Source organism: Microcaecilia unicolor, chromosome 6, assembly GCF_901765095.1.
Source record: "Microcaecilia unicolor chromosome 6, aMicUni1.1, whole genome shotgun sequence".
NCBI lineage: Eukaryota > Metazoa > Chordata > Amphibia > Gymnophiona > Siphonopidae > Microcaecilia > Microcaecilia unicolor.
The window spans coordinates 135583105-135605827 of record NC_044036.1 but is presented as its reverse complement, the minus strand read 5'-3'; the positions used below and the strand labels follow the sequence as shown (position 1 = coordinate 135605827).

At 43.7% G+C, this 22723-nt stretch overlaps 1 protein-coding gene across 2 annotated transcripts in view; it reads left to right on the top strand.

Annotated features, from left to right (window-relative positions):
- The window catches only part of PLXNA1 (plexin A1), a 551734-nt gene extending 546985 nt beyond the window's left edge, over positions 1-4749 (top strand). For both annotated transcript variants that reach the window (XM_030205992.1, XM_030205991.1), the window contains one exon: positions 2074-4749. In XM_030205992.1, the coding sequence (XP_030061852.1) occupies positions 2074-2169 (96 nt within the window). In that variant the 3' untranslated portion in view covers positions 2170-4749. The remainder of the gene's footprint in view (positions 1-2073) is intronic.
- Positions 4750-22723: the final 17974 nt, after the last annotated feature.

The following is a 22723-nucleotide window of genomic DNA, read 5'->3' as shown; positions in this document are numbered from 1 at the left end:
TGTTTACCCAGTTTTCGTCTTTGTGTCTTCTATTGTTCTCTCCGGATACATTTAGGATGTTAGCCAAATACAGGTACAGTGTAGTAAGCATTGCACAAGCTTCCTGCCTGATCCAACTCTGCTGCCATCAGAAGCTGTGCATTGAGGGATAATTCCCTCCGTTCTGATCTCTTCTAGCCATGATTTGTTATAAAATACTCTGCCATATAAATACCGAGAGGGTAAGTTTATAAGGGGGCATTAGTGTAAGCAGGGGGCGTAGCCAGACCTCGGCGGGAGAGGGGACAGAGCCCAAGGTGGGAGGGCACATTTTAGCCTGCCAACCTTCCCCCGACACTTTCGAACCTCCACCGCTGCCGCAAGGTACCTTGCGGCGGCGGTGGGGGTTCGAAAGTGGTAGGGGAGGGTCAGCGGGGAGTTCGAAAGTGGAGGGGGCCAGGACTAAATCTGTGGGGGCCCATGCCCCCGTGGCTCCACCTAGCTACGCCCCTGAGTGTAAGTGCATTTTCAGGTGCCAGTTTTGAGTTAGGGACCCGCTTGTCTTTATAACAGGCTTGTCCAAATTCAGGGGTATGTTTACTAAGGTGCGTTAGCGTTTTTAACGTGCCTGTAAATTTAAGGCATGTTAAACGCTAATGCGCCTACAAGTTTCTGTGGGCGCGTTAACATTTAACGCGCGTAACACTAATGCACTCATAGCGCCCCTCTTAGTAAACATAGGTGTCAATCCTTGAGGGCTGCAAATGGGCCACTCTTTCAGGATATCCCTAATGAATATGCATGAGAGAGATCTGCATGCCCACTACCTCCATTGCATAGAAATCACTCTCGTTCATATTCATTAGGGATATCGAGAAGATCTGGTCTCTTTGTGGCCCGTGAGGACTGAATTTGGATAAGCTCTGATTTATAACATACTAGCGTAAGTGGCAAACATTGTATCAACAATGCAGGTGTGGACTTCTCCACTACATTAGAGCAGGTTTAAATGTTCACATGTATAGATGACTTTATTTTATAATCTATTCTCATGCATGCACGCTTCACCTAAATTCCATCCCTGTACACACTTTCACGCTGGTTGGTATTTATAAAAGGCTACTTAATTCACAGTTCAGCAGGCCTGCCAAGTCTCCCGATTTCAGCAGTTCATCTCCCGCACTCCTGCCAAGGAGCCGGGATCTCCCGTTGAGTGGCCGCCCCTTCCAGTGACATCAAGAGGGGCCTTCCTCAAACACCATCTCCTGCTCCTGCTGATCCTGCGACAGAAGGAAATGATGTTTGAGAAGGCCTCTCCTACTGCCAATGGAAGGAATGGCTACAGCTGGTGTTGTGGGGGGGGGGGGGGGGGGCTGGGCGGAGTTGTGGGCAGGGCATAGGTCACCCCTCCCCCCCCCCCATTGGCAGCTCTGGTTCAGTTCACAGTTCAATTTTATTTAATAAACTGCAAATAAACAATTATCTAAGTGGTTTAGAAATCAAAATTGATTGGGGTTGAAAGTTGAGACAGACATGGGGAAGTCTGCTTGCCCTGGGATTGGTGGCATGGGATGTTTCTACTCTTTGGGTTTCTGCCAGGTACTTGTGACCTGGATTGGCCACTGTTGGAAATAAGATACTGGGCTAGATGGACCGTTGGTCTGATCCAGTGTGGCTACTCTTATGTTCTTATGAAATGGGAGGATGGAGACAGGACGTGAGTAGGATTATATGGGAAAAATAATACAAATGTAAATAAAGAACTAACATATAATTATAATTAATTAACCAAGGAAGGACACAAAAGTTAGGGAGTGGCGGGAGTGAGGAGAATCAACAGGACAGTGGAAAGGTAACTCTCACTGCAAGGGGGGTAATGGAGGGGGCAGGGGAGGGATAACTTCATCTAGGATTGGGGCAAATGCACGTACTTGCTGATATGTCTGTGAAAATACTCTCTAAAATTATCCGTGAATATGTATCCCCACCTTTGATACTGTAAGCTGCAGTACACACAGAAACTAAACCATTCAGTTGTTTCTTTCTTGTTTTCTTACGGTGCTTTGTGTCTTCCTTCCTCCCTCCCTTTGGCAGATTTTAGCTGCTTTGGAGAAAGACGAACAGGCCCGGAGGCAGAGGCTACGGAGTAAACTGGAACAGGTCATTGACACCATGGCTTTGAGCAGCTGAAAAGTGAGGCAACTCCCTGTCGGAGCATCCCAAGAGAGAAAAGAACAAGAAGCCGTCTGCAAGGGCAGCACCACAGCGCTTGGTCTGTCAATGTTCAAAACCTTCAAAACAAACAATAAAGGTATCTATGTAAAAAGAGAAAAAAAGAACCAATACAGAAACGGCTCAAGCAGTGATGCCGGAAACACAATAGAACGGTTGTCAAGGACTGAAATCGGCAGAAAGGAGGTTACAAAGAAGTCCATGCAGCATCTACAACGGACAGAGAAGCATGACTGGATCCCCATGGTCATGTGACACCCCCCTAGATCACATGACAAAGGCTTGACAGGACTGCACTAACTTCTAAGCCAATTTTTCTTCTTCCTGTACTCGAACATCCCCCTCCTCTGGTCCCCCGTCTCTCTGGCCTTCTGCCACTAGTGTTACTGCTGTATTTGCACAATTTACATGAAATAGGGTTTTTAAGTAAAAACAAAAAAAAAAGTTAACAAAAAAGGAAGTTGAAAAAGTGTTTTAAATATTTTGAACAATGAAATGAATATTGAACAGAGAGACTGCAAAGTGAAGAAAATGCTTAGATATTTCGTTGACGTTTTGTGCCATGTTTCATTTCAACGTTGTTTAGTGCAAAAGAATGATAGTTTTGTTTAAAGATATGCTATAATTTAAATGCTCCATGCCTAACGAGTAAAGAATTTCAGGAACGAGAGTGACGTGGGAAGGAGGGCCCTGGAGATGTATATTGAGGTGTTCTGGTGTAGTGACAGTAAAATCAACAGTTTTTTTTTTAAATTCTAAATTTGTAAAACCATGATGATTGGATCTCTTATTTGAATTTTAGATTATCTATCTCTACCTCGCTCTCTCTCTATATATATAGAGATGGATATATACAATGAAGGAAGCACATTTTGACATCATCTCCCCCCCTCCCCCCTTCTCCTCCCCATTAATCCCATTGTGTTTCTTAGTAAAGTGAGTTGACGTTGGCATTGTAACCTGTAACCCACAATGTTTTGCGCTGTCGACAGCTTAAATTAAGTCATTTGAATGACCTTGAAGAGACCATTATCAGTCTGTTCAACAGCTACCTTTACCCATCTCTACTGGCAAATGGCTGCACCTTGATGTTATGCTTTGAAATATTGTTTTAAAGCCACTGATTCTAATTTATTCTCATTTTGTGCCCATGTTTAAACATTTAGGGCCTGAGTCTCATTTTGTGCCTGTGGGGGGAAGAGTCTTGATGAATCAGCCTCTTAACATACCTGACCTGTGGTAAACTCACAACTGTGGTGTCGGTGATTTTCTGACTAACATGGTTGTATAAGAAGAAAGAATTCGGTTGTTCACATCAGCTTCCCTAGCTGCCTTGAGGTTTATTTCCAAAGTTCCCCCACATTTTACACAGATAAGTTAGCAGGGTCAGCTTAATGGAAACAGCACATGCTGAGGCTGTTGATTTATTCCTGTTAGGCTCTGCCAACTCCTGTGTCTCCAGACCTACTGAAGCCTGCTTCAGACCTACTCTGTGCCACGTTAATGGAGGAAGTGTAATGTCCAGTGCCGTGAGTGTTCTTTTGCAGTTCTCTGGTGCCCCTTTCCAGATTTGTACTTGTCCCAGCTTCCATAGCCCATAAGAAGCATAGGGTGGATGACCAGGCCTTAACCTAACCAACCATTTCTACCATACAGCATCAGCAGTTAGGGAGCTTGGGGGAGGGGGGGCAGGGATGAGGTTGGCTTTTTTGCTTCCTCCTCCCGAGTAGAAGAGTGTTTTCACATAGTTGTTACTATTGATCAACACCCAAGTTTCTCCACCTATCTTCCTGTGTTATCTGAGCACCACCATCACCGTTCTTCTGGCACTGGTTGGCCGAATGAGAACCAGTCTGGCTCACGGTCTGTTCAGTGCCATGTTTCCTTAATGAAAAACCAGTGGATGGCTCTTTCATCCAGAGGGCGGCATTATGATGGAATTTAATTGTGTCAAGTCTTAGGATCTAAGGTCTCTTTGAACACTGTCATAGTTGTCATACATCAAGGGAAAATCTGACTTTCTCTTTGTCATTTTTCTCTGAAAAGGCTGATTTAATCCTTTTTTTGTTTTTTTTTTACACCAGGCTTTTAAATTCTTGAACTGTTCAGGGATCCAGGATTAGGAGACTCTCTTTAAAGTGGAATTAATGCAGTTGCTGAGGGCTTTTAATGTGAGTATTAGCAGAAAGGACTGGTACCCTAGCAAGCAAAGGTTACTGACATTCTCATTATTCAGATTACCATTCAGAGGGGATCACTGGCATTTCAGACTCTTTTTCCTTCAGTAGTTTACAAGGAGCTAGATCTGAGGCATGAGAAGCCGAGGGATAGAGGTACCCTTTCTCCTCACCCTCTCTCCCATCCCAAGCAGGTCAGTCCTTCCCTTCCCAATGGAGCAGTGTAGCCAGTGGATGTTAAGAAGCAGACAAGGGTACAATTCATATGTTTCAGGGTTGATGGGAAGAGACACCCTGGCATTGCAGAGGAATACGAAGGCATTATAACATTCTCATTTTTGTTTTCCATTCCTTTCTTAATAATACCTAACATTCTATTTGCTTTCTTAGCCACCACCGCACATTGAGCAGAGGGTTTCAACGTATCATCAACAATGATGCCTAGATCCTTTTACCAGTCGGTGACTCCTAATGTGGAACCTTGCATTACGTAGCTATAGTTTGGGTTCCTCTTTCCCACATGCATCACTTTGCACTCGCTCACATTTATTTATTTATTGCATTTGTATCCCACATTTTCCCACCTCTTTGCAGGCTCAATGTGGCGTCACCTGCCATTTGGATGCCCAGTCTCATAAGGTCCTCTTGCGATTTTTGTTTTTAATTTGCATTTCAATATACATCAAAGACATATTCACACTTTGACCGTAAATTCAGAATACAACCAAAGAAAATAGTAAAGCTTGATATATAGTCCACAAGAAAGAACAGTAAATCCATGGAAAGGTGGAAAATAAAATAAAAGTTATAAGAAGTTGGGTAAGAAATAATCCCCTCGCATAATCAATTAGACTTGATAATCGTCCCTAGAACCAAAACTAAGGGCACTGTTTACTAAAGCGTGTTAGGTGTCCACAATATTCCTTTGGGTGCCTACACAGCGCATGCTAATTTTTTGCATGCGCTAAAATCGCTAGTGCACCTAAGGGTCAAACTAAACTTGTACCCTTCCCTTTAGGAAAAAAAAACCTCTATTGAGATGGTTCATAGAAAATGTAGTGAACATTCTGATAAACAATGCAACATTTACAAGGAAATCTAAATGGCTTCTAAACCAATTACAGCGGATTGTAGCTCTTCCGTCTAACTTGCATCCATCTGGGGACATCGGGAAACACCTGCACTTTCTCACACATAAATGAAGTATCTGCAGATTTAAAATATAATCTCAGACTTGATGGAAAACAAATGTAACCAGTAATGTAGTTCTAGAATACACAGGGTCCCTGTTTACTAAGACGCGCTAGTGTTTTTATTGCACGCTTAAAATTAGCATGATCTAAACGCTAGAGACGCTCATATATTCCTATGGGTGTCTTTATCGTTTAGCGTGCGCTAAAACGCACGCCCTTAGCGCTGCTTAGTAAACAGGGCCCGCAGATTTTTCTGTGATGATTCCAAAATCTCAGAAATATTTAACTCCGCGGGGGACTCAGTCCACTCCTTTTCTGGCAGAATTCACATACAAAATTCTTTGTAATAGGGGCAAAGCTGCTTCTGGAAATTTCAATACTTTTGATTTTTTTTTTTTTAAAGGTAGATCAGGTCTTTCACTGGAGTTAGCCTGGTTTGAGGAACATTCAAAAAATTGTAAATTGAAACCCCCTTTGCATGTTCTCCAAATTCTCAACTTTCCTTAATCTTGTATCAATAAATCCTGAGAGGATTTTAAGCCTGTGACAATTTTATCCACTGAGGCAGTCTTTACAGTACGAGCGGTTACTTGAGACTCCAAATCCTGCATTTTACATGAACACCACATAGAGGTAGACATAATGGAGGAGCAAACCTGCTGTAAATTCTGGATGAAATAGCAAAAGAGAGGATCCTAAAGTACACAAAGCAAGACAGCAAAAAAAAAGCAGATAAGGGCCTCCAAGGCTGGGAAGAATGGAACAATCTTTAATGAAATGGACCTGACAGGGGCCGTGTTTTGACATGGAAAATCACCTGCCTCAGGGGTCAAACCAGTATTCTTTTTAGTAGAAAATAAATATCCCAAATTGTCCTTCTAATAACATCTCGAAATCAGCAGCAGATCGTACCAGATGCATCCAGGCGCAATAGTGCTTTCGAAAGATAATCAAAAACTTTAAGTTAGTCCAATAAAAAATGTGTCATCTTATTTTCTTTTCTTTGTTTTCATTTATTTCTATCTAGAACTCTTTTTAAACAATGGCTAACAATAGCTCTGCAAGTTCATTTTTCTATTCTGTCAGTACTCTAGGATGTATACCATTTGGTCCAGGCGATTTGCTACTCTTCAGTTTGTCAAAATTGCCCCATTACATCTTCCAGGTTTACAAAGGTTTGCTTCAGTTTCTCAGACTCATCAGCACTGAATACCATTTCTGGCCCTGGTATCTCTCCCACATTATCCTCAGTGAGGAGCGAAGCAAAGAATTCATTTTCTCTCTCCACTTTGGCTATATCTTCGCTGAGTGCCCCTTTTACCCCTCAGTCATCTAGTGGTCCAACTGAATCTTTTACCAGCTTCTAATACACCTAAAAAGTTCTTACTATGCATTTTTGCCTCCGACGCAATCTTCTTTTCAAAGTCTCTCTTTGCCTTCCTTATCAGCGCTTTGCCTTTTACTTTTAGTTCCTTATGCTGTTTCCTGTTCTATTTCTATGTTTATTTGACTGCTCTGTTTCCTGTGGAAAAGGGTTGAGAGCTACAGAGATTGATTCTGTCTGTTGAGGAGCTGCAGAATGATTCCAGTGATGCTGCAGTGGACTGAACTGGTTTACTAGTGGTTCCCAGTGGGGAAAAACAACATCTTAGCATCTACCAAACACTCAACCCTTAAAGACACAGTATCTTTGTGCTCATCTCTGTTTACATATAAGTTCTTTTCCTTTTTATGTTGTTTTATTTCTATTTATTGCCTTTAAAGTGGACGAATACAGCAGCCACACATCCCTTTTCTTAGAGGGGACTGTTCAGGAGATTGTGCAGATCCACAGGTGGCTTGTAAAGTAGCCTTTTTTAGGTAGGGGAGGCCCGTGAAGGCAGCAGTAGAATCCTACAGTATTTTAGTGCTTAACACACTCTGTGGAGGGTGTGCACAAGAGACCTGTGTGGTGAAACACTTATGGAAAAAAGTGCCATTTTTATAGGCATGTTAAAAGGTATAACCTAATGTGCAGTGGAGGAAAACTTTTTTTTACCGAAAGCATAGTAAAACTGGCCCCCAGCGCCAAGGCCTCATTACTAACAGGACATTAACAAAATATCCACTGGGCTGATACTTAAAGAACGTTATGTGCTCATCACCAATTAGTGAATCTATAACTGTGAATTTTTTCAACCCCTATAAGCATGGTGTCAGTGTTAAAAAAAAATCCATCGGAATGGCCCAGGACCATCTGTATCATAAAAGGACTGGAGGGGGGGGGGGGATTAAGATTATCTAAATAGTGGCCATATTCAGCCGCTTTACAGATAAATTATTAATTTGGTGTAGACCTCCTATATAGCAAGCCTAAAGAAAATGTATGGCGATGGAGCGGCGACTGCACTATAATAAATAAATAAATATGTTCAGCACCAATGAATGTACACAATAAGTTAACATTGCAACCACTATAGAACTTATTTCAGTCTCCGCTACTGCTGAGAATTGAAGCCCCTACATTTGCTACCACCAGAAATCCCAAACTAAAAAATGTTTTCCTCCCCAAGTTCTTGAGATGCATCAAGCCCCCTCCCCCCCTCCCCCCCGCCCTTCAACATTCTACCCCTGCAAAACATCCTTCTCTGACCTAGTTCCCTTCAACCCTTTAGGTAACACCTCTGAAACATACCTTAGCATTTTGACAGGGCTGGCCTTCGATTACAGGAAGAACAGCGAAGTCCTGCTGTCCACGTCAGCAGCAAACGACATCTCACCATTCATAACACAAGTAGTGGACGCCCTTACCTGCATCTTGTGCTGTGGTACCGAAAGAGGAGCCTCCCTCCTGTAAAGAGCCTGTGCCTTTGGGATGGTAGAACACATTTCCAGAGGGTAGGGAATTGGGGGATGCCTATTTCAGAGCTGGAGAGGAGGAACTTTGTGTTGAAATGGAGGGTTAATTCATGCTGCAGTCTGCATGGAAATCTTTTGACATTTGGTCCCTTCATTTGCACGTGACACTCCTCTGTTTACATTTCAGTATGTGCTAATTTTACTGTGTACCCGTTAATATATTAGGGAACTTTTTAGACATGCATGGTAAGGCGTTACTTCATAGCTCACTGTTTGTAAAGGTAAACCTTTTCTGCATAGCCCTTCATGTGTCAGTTTTGTAAATCATTATTATTTAATATATGTGAATTATTGCAAAGCTGTTAGCATGTACAACATCTACTGGCGTGAGCCAGTGAAGTACTGGCCAAAGCTACACCTCTCATGGTATGTATGGGCTAAAGCTGGTGCATGAGTAGTGGTCACCGTAGGCAAACTTTCAGCCATCCCCTCATTAACTTTCAGTCCACTGGCCCTCTGCTCCCCCATCCAATATTTTGGTAATTAAATTCAATTATGATCCTACAAATATACATGTTAAACTGTGTGCTAATGGATATTTGAATTTGTGGAGCTATCAGGACCCATTATTTTGTGTTGACTGCAGCTACACTTTACTGTCCTCAAGAAGCTGCTATCCAGGCAGCCGCCTAGTCTTGTCTATTGGTTGGGCTGGCCCTGGTCTGGGAGCACATGTATGTCTATACAAGATATGCGGTATGCTGTACACATGATCTTTCTACAGGACATAGAACAGGGATCTCAAACTCCACTTCTTGAGGGGCACAAATAGCTGAATTATAAGGATATCTCTATTGAATATATATGAGACAGATTTGAATGTGTACTGCCTCCATTGTATGCAAATCTCACTGTTTGTCTTGGGTTTTCACGATATCCTTAATGAATATCCAATTGGTTTGTGGCCATTGAGGACTGAGCTTGAGACCCCCTAATAAGGAAAAGATTCCAGAGTAAAGTGCTATAAGCCAGTGGGTTGATGTTGAAAATGATTTAAACAAGCCTAGTTAAATTGTGGTCAACAGGCCATCCCTGGATTTCCAGCAACAGTTAACCACACAGTGGCACTAAAAATCCAGATTGACCTGCACATACTTGGCAATTAGAGCTAGGGCAGTCCAGGGTCAGAATTGAGGAGTTAAGTGGGCACCCCATAAAGGCAGTCTTAAGCACCCCAAAAACTCAGCTATTCAGTGCTGATGCCGGATAGAACCTGGCATTGAATATCTGGGTCAACATTATCTGGCAGCAATCAGTGTTTTAAAGAAACGTAGACTGCCACCAGCTGGATATTGACTTGTAAGGTTTCTTGTTTAATTGCTCTCATATGAGTAAGTTGTGAATCTGCTTTAGAACGTTTGAATGTGATGGTGCAGCCCAGTGTAAGATGGAGTAGAGGTGGAACATTTCAGTAGGGTTTATTTGCATGTTTGGTTAATGAACATTTTCTACTGTACTATTATTGAGCAGGGCTGTCTGCATGGTAGAAATAGCATGCAGAGGATATCTGTAAATATGTCTTTATATCATAAATATGGTCCACATAGCACCACCATGATATAAATAAGTAGAAGCTTTCTCTGTCAAAGCAATCCAAGGGTGGAAGCAAGACCAAGTCCAATTGACCAGTCCAAGCAATAGAGTAAGCGCTTCAAAACAAGTTTATTGGGACCTAACAGTTTGTCTGTTTCTCTGAGACTGTGTACTTTCTTAGATGCGGCGTTATCTTGCCTATACTTGTTTAGCACTTCTATGCTTCTGGCGTCGCTGCTGTAGTTTCATGTTATCCGACCCCTGAGGAAGGCTTGTTGCTGAAACACGGACTGTGTTGGGTCCCAATAAACTTGTTTTGAAGCTCTTACTCTATTGCTTGGACTGGTCATTTGGACTTGGTCTTGCGTCCACGCTTGGTTTGCTGTGCTTGTGTTTCTATGGAAGACGTGGACCCCCCCCCCCTTTCCTGTTTCCAGAAGTTTTCTCTATACCATCAGGGCAGATAGTTTTGTCATATTTCCATATATGCTACCCATTCTCCTGTGATCCGTAGATGAAAATATGGAATTGGATGAATATGTAGAACTAGGACGGGAGGACCGTTTCCTTCTACAAGCCACAATGACCATGGAAGGGGAGAAAGAGGGGGCAGCTTTTTTCCATGCGCATCCTTCAGTCTAGGCCTCTGTCTCCCCTCTCCAACAGCTAACCAAAGTGGGGAAATCTTATCTCCTCCTTGCTGAGCAATTCCCCTTTTCTGATTTCCTGTTGACGCTCTTGCTTTGTACAATGTGTGATGTATCATCTAATTTCAGTCATGCCCGGGGGTCCATTCATGAATTTCTTTGAGCCACACCATGTTTTCATGCTGCCCAGCGCACATGCAGAACAATTTAAAAAAATGTAATGGTGGCTTCACAAACAGTCGCAAAGCTGCTTTGGTTAGAGGTTTAAGAGGAAGGCCAGATGGTTTCTGGTGTTAACGGTACACCACATGTCAAACCAAGGTTGTTTTCTTAAAATTCACCCAAGCGCCAGTATGAACAAATGAAGTTTTTAATAAAAAATTTTGTGTGTGTATATATATACATATATTGTACATATATATATATATGGCTTTAGTCATGTACCTGTGCCCCAGTGGGGTACTTTAGAGATAACTAAAAAAAAAATGGAAGTAAAGAGAAGGAAATGAATTATTCTTCTATGTGGAAATGCCAGATACGATAGTCATCTGGAAAGAATTTCCAGTGTCTGATTCTAATATGGAACAATAGTTGGAGCTTTCACCCCTCCCCCCCCCAACCCAGGAGTTACATTGTACATTACATTATTAAATTAATGAAAGGGAAATTAAAACACAGTAGAGAAACATCAGAGTGGACACAAAGTCGTCTCAAGATTTGAGGGGGAGGAGTATGAAAACCACATGCATGATCACGATAGACGTTTTAGTATGAATGTAATATTTTACAACTACAAGTGTTGGTTGATGGAGGTTATAGACTTCTGGATCTCTTGTTCAGTTCAGGTTTTAATTACTTTGTCACTACTTGTAAAAGAAATGAGTTTTATTGTTGACGGTTTGTTTCATAGAATGGTACTCGAGATTTTCTGTATTCATGTAAATGACAGATACATGTAAATAGATCATAATAATGAAATTGTATTGTTTCAGATTTTTTTGAATTAGAATGGGTTCCCCTTCCTCCCCAAAGGGGAATGGGCCAATGGGAAGAGGGGGTGGGGGAATACGGGTGTTGATACATCTTATAGAGGAGGTCATTTGATTTTTGTTGTCAGGTATTGCAAGTGAGTACTTTTAATGTGACACCACTCTTCAAATTTCATTTGTACTTTAATTGGGGATGTATTTCATTGGGCCAGCAAGAATTCTCCAAAGATACTGGACCTTTCAAGAGTGTCTTATTCCCTTTGGGCAGTTCTTCTTAACCCTCTCCATGAGGTGCATCTAAGCAGTCAACTTTTCAAGATTACCACAATGAATCTTTATGACATAGATTTGCCTAGAAGAGCCTCTAATACATGCAGATTTATCTAATACACGATAATTAAAATAATCCTGAAAACCTGTCTGGCTAATTGTGCCTTCAAGAGAGGTTGAAAAGCACTGCCTTGGAAAGACCGTGCATTACAACATCTCTGAAATGCTATTAAAATTGCAGCCCAAAACATTATAAACCATGAATAATCCGTTTTTTTACAGGACCAGGGCAGCCAGTGGAGGAGTGGCCTAGTGGTTAGGGTGGTGGACTTTGGTCCTGGAGAACTGAGGAACTGAGTTCAATTCCCACTTCAGGCACAGGCAGCTCCTTGTGACTCTGGGCAAGTCACTTAACCCTCCATTGCCCCATGTAAGCCGCATTGAGCCTGCCATGAGTGGGAAAGCGCGGGGTACAAATGTAACAAAATAAAAAATAAATTCTATTTTAAGACACAACAGGATTCCTGTTCGTAAAAACATTGCAGAACACAGGCATGTACAGTGGAAATCCTTTAAGTGGCCAGTGGTAGCAAATCAAAGGGGTTCTTCCAGTGATGCAAATGCAGTTATGCATAGAGCTTTCAGGTCCTTCAAAGCATCCTTTTAATATAAGTAGATTTATCATCCTCCAGGAAATGAAAAAGGTGCAGATGGAATGGGCTTAAGTGGAACCCATCCTGATTTCTCTAGAACTTATCTCCTTTAGCATCCAAGGACTTGTACCGACCGATGTTCAGCCTTTTTAAGCTGCTGGCAGCCCTGAATACTCAGTGTCTGGGCACTGGCATTGATTATCTGGAGCTCACAGATACCTAGAAATTACCTGGGTGTCAGTCAATAATCAAACTATTGCCCAAGTAGCTCAGTGGATAACGATAAGGCAGCCTTTTTGTTATCCACTGAGCTTGAATTAATCCTCCATTTCTGTCCTAAATCCAGTTACCCAATTAGCAGACTGAAAATGGGCACTAACCAGGTTAATCCCAACTCCACACCAGGGGTGGGCAGCCTTTATACACAGAGGGCCACAGGAATGTCAGTACTAACATTATGTAATTATGTAATGTTGGAACTGAAAATGCACAGAGCTCATAGACCTGTGATAAATAAATAAGTAAACAATTTAACTAAAAATGATGGAAACAGAGTGGCTAGTCTGAAAATACCTGTGAAATACAGTATTTCAAAATTGCAAAAATTCTGGTTAATAATGCTATCTGTGGATACTTCCCATGTTCTTGCAAGCTGCCTAAAATTCAATGGCGCTGGCACGGACAGTGCAGTGGTGGTCAGAGGCCATATTAGCAGTGCCTGGTACAGGGCTGCTAACTAGTCCCTCCCAGCATGGTTTAACCAGGCAGAAGCCTCTCCTGCCCGATTAAACCCTTTTGGACTCATAATTTTTACTGTCTTTTTGAAGATTGGGTCAAGTGCTTGCATGCTATACAGTGAGAATTTTAAAAAGGGAATCAAACACAATGCTATTAAATCCATCTCTAGTGCACTGAGGCTATCCAGTAACCAGAGAAAAAGAAAATGTTACGCAGTATTGCCGCTGGTGGAAAAGTCAATTAATGGGTTTGCACTGTACGTCACTAGTCACCAAGCTGGTATGTCTTTTAATTCTCTGTAAAAGTTGTATGCTTTGGTTTCTTGATGAGATTGTGACTGATTACCCTTTGCAAATGTTTTATTGGCACCAGATAAAACATCTGGAGTGGAGGAGTGGCCTAGTGGTTAGAGTGGTGGACTTTGGGCCTGGGGAACTGGGTTTGATTCCCACTGCAGGCACAGGCAGCTCCTTGTGACTCTGGGCAAGTCACTTAACCCTCCAGTGCCCTAGGTACAAATAAGTACCTGTATACAATATGTAAGCCGCATTGAGGCTGCTATGAGTGGGAAAGCACAGGGTACAAATGTAACAAAAAAAATCTGCTTGGGGGGTGGGGAGAGGAGGAAACAGTTCTGGTCTTGGATTCTCTGTCGGATCTGTTTTTAAGGATATTCATTTAATAAATTTACATACAGGCCACTTCATTTGGTTATCCTGAAGACCAGAATTGTTTGCCTCTCTGAAGACAAGAAATGCTAGCCCAGGACCAGCGGTAGTGAGACCCTCTCCACTGTTGGTTGAGCCGTAAACCAGTGATCATCTTTTCTTTATCAACAACCAGCATTCTCGGTGCAAAGACTCAAAGTACCTGCTTAACTGTCCTTCAGAAACACCAAATAAGGTTAGAAACTAAAAGGGCAGATAATGTCTGGTAGAAGAAAATAGGGTTACTCGCTGTGATTGTTTCAGACTTGAAACATTTGTGCATTTTGACAGTTCAGGGAGACTAAATGTGTAAATACCCTGCTATTTCCTATTTTAATGTTCTTCTGATTTAGTACTTGTAAATAAACATGCACATCAGGAAGAGATTAAACATTTTTGCTAAATAATGCGATTCATTGTCTTTCTCTCTTTGTACCTAGATTTGGAAGGGGAGGGACAGGGGCACATTGGTCAAACTCTGGGTTGTGAGCTACTGTCAAAAGCTGGATGCCCACACACGGAGCCCCAAGCCTGCCTCAAGCTGGAAGAGACGTGGAGGGGCATTTTCGAATGGGGATGCCCATCTCTGAGGACGAAGGGGCGTGGCATCCCGTATTATCGAAAGAAGATGGGTGTCCATCTTTCGTTTCGATAATACGGTCGGGGACACCCAACTCTCAACATTCGACCTTAGAGATGGACGACCTCAGTTTTCGCCGATAATGGAAACCAAGAACGCCCATCTCAAAAACGACCAAATGCAAGCCCTTTGGTCGTGGGAGGAGCCAGCATTCATAGTGCACTGGTCCCCCTCACATGCCAGAACACCAACTGGGCACTCTAGGGGGCACTGCAGTTGACTTCAGAAATTGCTCCCAGGTGCATAGCTTCCTTACCTTTGGTGCTGAGCCCCCCAACCCCCCCCCCCCAAACCCACTCCCCACAACTGTACACCACTACCATAGCCCTTAGAGGTGAAGGGGGGCACCTACATGTGGGTACAGTGGGTTTCAGGTGGGTTTTGGAGAGCTCATATTTACCACTACAAGTGGAACAGGTAGGGGGGGATGGGCCTGAGTCCGCCTGCCTGAAGTGCACTGCACCCACTAAAAACTGCTCCAGGGACCTGCATACTGCTGTGATGGAGCTGGGTATGACATTTGAGGCTGGCATAGAGGCTGGAAAAATGTTTTTTAATTTTTTTTTTTAGGGTGGGAGGGGGTTGGTGACCACTGTGGGAGTAAGAGGAGGTCATCCCCGATTCCCTTCGGTGGTCATCTGGTCAGTTTGGGCAGCTTTTTGAGGCTTGGCCGGGGAAAAAAATGAACCAAGTCGGCCAAATGCTCGTCAGGGACACCCTTCTTTTTTCCATTATTGGCCGAGGATGCCCATCTCTTAACCACGCCGCCGATACGCCCCTGTGAACTTTGGTCGTCCCCACGATGGAAAGCAGTTGAGGACTCCCCAAATTGGTTTTCGATTATGATGATTTGGGCGACCCTGAGAGAAGGACACCCATCTCCCGATTTGTGTCGAAAGATGGGCGTCCTTCTCTTTCAATTATGCCGTTGATAGCCTGCAGGTGGGCTCTGGGGCCCTCTACCCAATTTCTGCCCTGGACCCCTGAATATCATAACACCATCCCTGCACTCATGCAGATAGTAACAAGGACCTTTGCAGCCTGCAGTCTTCTAGGTAGTCTATGTAACTCTGGTTTCTGACTTCTAGGACCTGGTGCTCAGGGGCAATGTGTGGGGGAGGTGGAGGGATGCAGAAGCAGAGCCAAAATGCAAAAAACACCGGGCCCTGTTTGCTACGGCATGTTAGTATTTTTAACGCACCTAAAATTAGCGCGCATGCTAACTGTGTAGGCGCCTATAGGGATATTGTAGGCGCGTACACAGTTAATGCATGTACATGGTTAGCACACATTAAAAATGCTAATGCGCCTATAACGTAGCTTAGTAAACAGGGCCCACAGTCACTTAATGGTAGGCCTGGTTCATGTGAGCCCACCCACCCACCAGGGACGTAGCTACGTGGGGCCTGGGCCCCTGTAGATTTGGCCCTGGACCCCCCTGCCGATGACCCTCGACCTCCCCTCCCACCGTGAACCCACCATTGCCGTCTGCTACCTTTGCTGGCTGGGGACCCAGGACGTCAGACTCAGAAACAGAACGAAGGAAGAAGAGGTCCTTGACTGGCGGGGGTTGGGGGTCCCCCGCCAGCAAAGGTAGGCAACGGCGATGGCAGGGGAGGGTTGGTGGTGGGAGGGGGGTCGAGAGTGTCATCGGTGGGGGGGGGGGGTCAAAGTTGGTGGTGGTGGCAGCGGGGGGGGGGGGGGGGGGGGTCGGTGGAACCGGGGAGGGGCTACGCCCCTGCCATCCACACACACACATATATATATATATTTCCATGAAAACCACTTTTTTTGTGACCTTATTCACTGCTGAGTGGAACTGACTGGCAAAGCTTGAACCTTTTCATCCCCTGCGTTGTGACAGCATCAGACTTTGGTCTGATGGTGCTTTGATTGCTAAGAACACTAAGCTTGTAGGCAGCAATAGAGAGCATTTAAAAAAAAAGAAAGCCATATTAATTAACAACTTACCTAGAGCAAGCAAGAGGATGGACTGATTTGTCACTTTTAATCTACATAACTTTGATACACTGTAAACAACAGCATTAGCTCTGAAAGGAAACTGTATTACTGCAGTCAGTGGAGTGGTCTGGAACAGACGTTTGTTAAATGGCTTTCCTAGTGCTGAGCGCAATGTTCTCTTCCATCACACACCACTTGTAGGGTTGACGCAGTGTGTGTATCTAGCTGTGGCAGATTGCGCATCCCTAGGGTACACACACGTTCATGAGTATGCCTTTAAAAACCTTAGGGACCCTTTTGCTAAAGGGCATTAGAATCTGTGTTTAGTTCATTGTAATGCGGTACATTTACTGCGTGCTAAGGCCAGATTCAACGTGGTAGTACATAAGGCTTTTTTTAAATTTTTTATTGTTTTGCAGGTTCCACACTAATTTTTTCCATAAGCAAGCATTTAGGAGGAGCTAAGTACTCTTGCGTTCTGTGCGTTAACCAGTTGGAATGCACTAATGTTGAATGCAGTAGCTGGTTAATGCTTCCACGCCCATTTTCCACCTATGACAAGCTTCCTCTAAAAAATTAGTCCTGAAAAAATGGTTAATGCGCGCATAGAGTGCGCACACAGGCAAAATATGGCTAAATGCTTGAACGTGTTATGCGGTAGCCTGTTTTTTTCATGCACTAAGGGGCCCTTTTACCAATCTATGCTAAAAAGTGGCTAGCGCTGTTGTCAGGCACATGGGTTTTTCTGTGCGATGCGGCCACTTTTTGCGCAGTGGGAAAATGGCTGCATTTCCAGGTATTTTTTAAATGGCCATGCACTGCTTTCCCAAATAGCAAAATAAATATTTTTCAGCATGGGATTAGCGTACGCTGATGGTCAACTACTGCAGGATGCCTCATTGTGTCCCATCACTTTCAAATATACCCAGCTTCAGTTATCTCCTCCTTAAATCTAATCATTCAGAGGCATTCACTATAGGGTCCTCAGATTATCGTACCAATCTCTATAGTGGCTACTGTGAGCCAAGCACTTTCAAAAAGAGGCGGTAGCAAAATCCTCATTGATCCCAAGTTTTGATTTTTTTAATAGATTTTATACTTATTGATTCATAATAAATCCACGCAAAATCCACTACAAAGAAAATGTTCAACGTGATGTGGATACTGAAACATGTTAAAACCATATCTCCCCCTGAAAACATTCCGGAACTTGGTGCAATCCACAGAACTTACCCACGCCGACTACTGCAACAGTATTTTCTTAGGCTGCAAGAACCACATCCTGAAAAAACTTCAGACTGCCCAAGATACAGCAGCTAGACTCATTTTTGGCAAACCATGATTTGAAAGTGCAACCCCTCTTCGAAAAAAACTTCATTGGCTCCCTATCAAAGAACGAATCAATTTAAAAGTCCACACACTAATCCACAAGATTATCCACGGTGAATCTCCAGGCTATATGATCGACCTCCCCACCAGGAACATGTCTACAACCTCACGAACTTACCTCAACCTACACTACCCCAATTGCAAAGGACTCCAGTACAAAACCTATTATGGATCCAACTTCTCCTTCTTAGGCAGCCAACTCTGGAATGCCCTCTCCAAACCAATTCGATCACTCAGTGACCATCTGCCCTTTCGGAAATCACTAAAAACCCATCTGTTCAGGCAAGCCTACCCAAACGATCCAGGTTAATTCCCACAAACCCATCTATTCATCACATATCCAGGAGACAATGACGACAACGACCTAGACTACATCTCCCGCCACATTTTCCCCTGCTATCCCTTGTTCTATCCTCTTTCACCTCATCGACCCCTCCCCCAATGCTCACCTACCCTTACTCACACCTCTCCTACTCCCTTCACTCTTGCCCATCCCCATCCCCCTCCGCCTCACCTACCCCTCCAATTGCTCACCTTGCTCATACTTCTACTCCCTTCATCCCTGCATTTCTTCATTCTTATTTCTTTTATTACTCCAATAATACTCAACTTATTTCTCTCCACCAATACTTTGTAATCCCAATTACTATGTAAGCCGCATTGAACCTGCTTTGAGTGGGAAAGCGCGGGGTACAAATGTAATAAATAAATAAATAATAAATAGCTTTTCTTCATGGTAGTTATTTCAATCTCTCTTATATTATCTTTACATTCAAAATTGGTACTTAGCTTTTCAGCACAAGTGAATAGTGTGCGGTGGAGACCCAAAATCACCGACATAGATCCATGTTTCACATGATGCTGTTTCAAGGCAGTCTCCTGAAATTCAATCATAAAAAAACTCTTACTAACCACTCAGTTTTTGAAATATAACGCCCCGATATATAATCCATAGCGAGCTAATCTAACCTATGTAGTCAGCAGCAGTTTAACATGGCTGCCAATCAATTCAGTAAGGGCTTATAGAGACGCTTTATAAATAAGTCATCTCCTGCGTCCGTCAAACTACCGGTTTGAACAGCTGGTTTAGAATGGCATCTACCAATAAGACATAAAGCTCTTCCATATTCAGACAAGTGTCATCCAGTCAATTTCACGGTTGAGACCAGATGGCTCAACGGAGCTCAAAGTAAAAATCCAATATTGCTCCCTATAATTCAGCAGTTTTTCCAAGTCGCCACCCTCCCAACCCTCTTGTGTCCCATGGCAGTGCTTTTTGCCACACGGTAAGCACGCACTTGCAAAGGAGCCCAAAAGTGTACATTAAGGCTTAACACCCTTTAGTAAGAGAGTCTCTTACTGCGTGCAAAATCATGTATATAAAATCATTGCACATGGATTGGTAAAAACATTTTAATGCACATTTTATAACTTTTTAACACAAGTATTTATTTATTAGGATTTATTTACCGCCTCTTTGAAGGAATTCACTCAAGGCGGTGTACAGTAAGAATAGATCAAACATGAGCAATAGGCAATTACAGAAGTAAAAATATTCAAGTAACAATACAAAGTACGGCATGGCATACTACTTGCAATAACAACACAATAGGTAATAGAACATTATAATTGATAGTGAGGGCTGTAAGCAAAGACGGAACATAGAGATAGGTAAGAGAGTAAGAAGAGTTAGAAAATAAGGTGATCAATTTAAAGAAAGTTGCACCAACAAAACCGTTCTTCCTGTGCATATCTCTACTTATGAAAAATAAACTCTAAAGTCATACACCTTCTGCAATCCATGCGTTAATTCATTCAGCAGGTACAGAGGTAAAAAGGTCTCATTTTAACAGAAAGATGGCAATGAAGAAATGAATGTAGCAATCATTGACCCATTTTTCATTCAAAACAGACACAGGACTAACAGAAAATATTTTTTATAGAAAAGATCCTTGAATGGTGGTGGAGTCAAAGCAGGAATAGCATTTCAAGAAAGTCTAGGACAAACCTAGAAGATCTTCAGTGGTGAAAAAGGAGTCTACAGCAATAAAACAGTAAATAAACTGGATGGGCCTCGTTCTCCTCAAGAGGCTGTCATAGAATATGAGTTTAAGTCGCCATTAGGGCCTGTCAGTTATGCCAGTCATTGAAACGACATAACTGATGGTGCATGAATGCCGCATACTTTCTGCATCACTTGCAGTATTCCGGAATTTATCCCCCCAAATCTAAAAAAATTGCTAAAAATTACATGCATAATTCATTTGTTAACAAGTGATTATTGGCACTAGTTAGATTTCATTTTAAAGTATACGCACGTAAATTTAGGCATGAGTTCAAAAGGGAGCCTGGAAAGTGGAGGGTCATGGGCAGAATGGGAGCATTTCTAAAATTTATAGAATAGTGGGGTTACAAGCTTAATTTAATCACAAAGATTAGTCATTTCAGTTGATGCAAATGGCCCGCACCTAAAGTTAGGCATCACTTACAGCACAGATCAGCGAATGTGCCGGAGACCAGCGCTGAAGAAGACTAAGGAATAGAAAACAAAAATGAGGATGTTATAATGCCTTTGTATCACTCCATGGTGCGACCGCACCTCGAATATTGTGTTCAATTCTGATTGCTGCATGTCAAAAAAGATATAGTGGAATTAGAAAAGGTGCAGAGAAGGGCAACGAAAATGATAAAGGGGATGGGATGACTTCCCTATGAGGAAAGGCTAAAGCGGCTAGGGCTCTTCAGCTTGGAGAAAAGGCGGCTGAAGGGAGATATGATAGAGGTCTATAAAATAATGAGTGGAGTTGAACAGGTAGATGTGAAGCACCTGTTTACGCTTTCCAAAAATACTAGGACTAGGGGGCATGCGATGAAGCTACAATGTAGTAAATTTAAAACGAATCGGAGAAAATTTTTCTTCACTCAACGTGTAATTAAACTCTGGAATTCGTTGCCAGAGAATGTGGTAAAGGCGGTTAGCTTAGTGGAGTTTAAAAAAAGGTTTGGACGGCTTCCTAAAGGAAAAGTCCATAGACCGTTATTAAATGGACTTGGGGGAAATCCACTATTTCTGGGATAAGCAGTATAAAATGTTTTGTACTTTTTTGGGATCTTGCCAGGTATATGTGATCTGGATTGGCCACTGTTGGAAACAGGATGCTGGGCTTGATGGACCTTTGGTCTTTCCCAGTATGGCAATACTTATGTACTTAAGGCTGGTGGGGGTTGGAGACCCCTGCAAGCAAAAGTACCCTGCAGCAGCGGTGGCGGGTCAGGAGGGGCGGCGGGGGCGTCAAAAGTAGAGGGGGCCAGGACTAAATCTGTGGGGGCCCATTCCCCTGTGGCCCTACCTAGCTATGCCCCTGCCATATATAGAATTCACCCCCCTATGTGTGTAACTTGGTGCCCCTGCCTATACTCCACCGAGGTCTATGTCTTCCTTGCACTTATTCACAATGCCACCTTATAGAATAGTTCCTAAAACACACATGCAACTGGGCCTACCCACTTTGGGCTCAGGCCCACTCACAATTCTGGCACCTTTGTTATAGGTGGCTGGAATTCCCAGGTCTCAGTGGCGTTCCTAGGGGGGCTGACACCCGGGGTGGATCGCCGATGTGCCCCACCCCCCCCCCCGGGTGCAGCGTGACCCCCCTGGAGAAAGGACACCCCCCGCGAAAGAACCCCCGGGTGCACGCCGATGGGGGGGGGGGGGGGGGGTGCCGCGCGCGCCTGTCCTTCGCTCGTTCCATGCTCCCTCTGCCCCGGAACAACCTGTTCTGGGGCAGAGGGAGCATGGAACGAACGAAGGACAGGCGCGCGCGGGACCACCCCATCGCCTCCTCCATTAGTACGCCACTGCCATGTCCCACCAGCTGAAAGAGGTTCCTTAGCGGCCAGAACAGGTCATTTCCCTACTTGCTGCAGCCTGCGACACTGTCCATGCATTGCTACCACACCGCCCCCCCCTGCCCCCCTTTAATGGCTATTTTCCACATATGTGCAAAAACTGAGCATGTGCGAAAGGGGAGAGGCCTGGCACAGCGTCACTGCGTGGACTGTACTTCCGGCTGCAGCAAGTGGGAGAATGACTTGTTTTGGCTACTGGAGAACCTCTTCCAGCTGGTGGGGCTTGGGGATCCCCACCAACTCGGGTATTTATTTTATTTGTTGAGGGTTGCAGTTGCAGAGGTTGGGGTGGGGAGGATGGGATTCTGTGCCCACCCACTTTAGGCTCAGGCCCACTCAAAATACCATGTCTGGCTACACGTCTGATGGCAACATCCATATGTTGCCCTTTGTGTGGTTTTGCCGGTCTCCAGGGCAGAATTAATAAACAGGCAAACCAGGCACATGCCTAGGGCCTGAAGTCAAGAGGGCGCTGGCCAGGGGTGTGCTGGTAAATTGTTAACAGGGGGCTCTCTCTCGCCAGCAAAGTAAAAGAGAATTCAGGAGGGGCCCAAGCCCACATTTTGGGATCCATTTGTTAAAGTAGCCATGGAGAACCGGCTCCCAAAATTCTTAAAAACTTAATAAACGGCTCTCGAGAGCCTGTGAAAGCCTGCTCCAGCACACCACTGGCGCTGGCAGACATGCCAAGTCTTTCACCTGAGAATAGTAAACTTCTGACAGATGTGAGATACTTGGTGCTGGGAAGGATTACCAAACATTGGTTTTAATTGAAGGAGGCTGAAGGAAGCTGAATTGGCAATATAC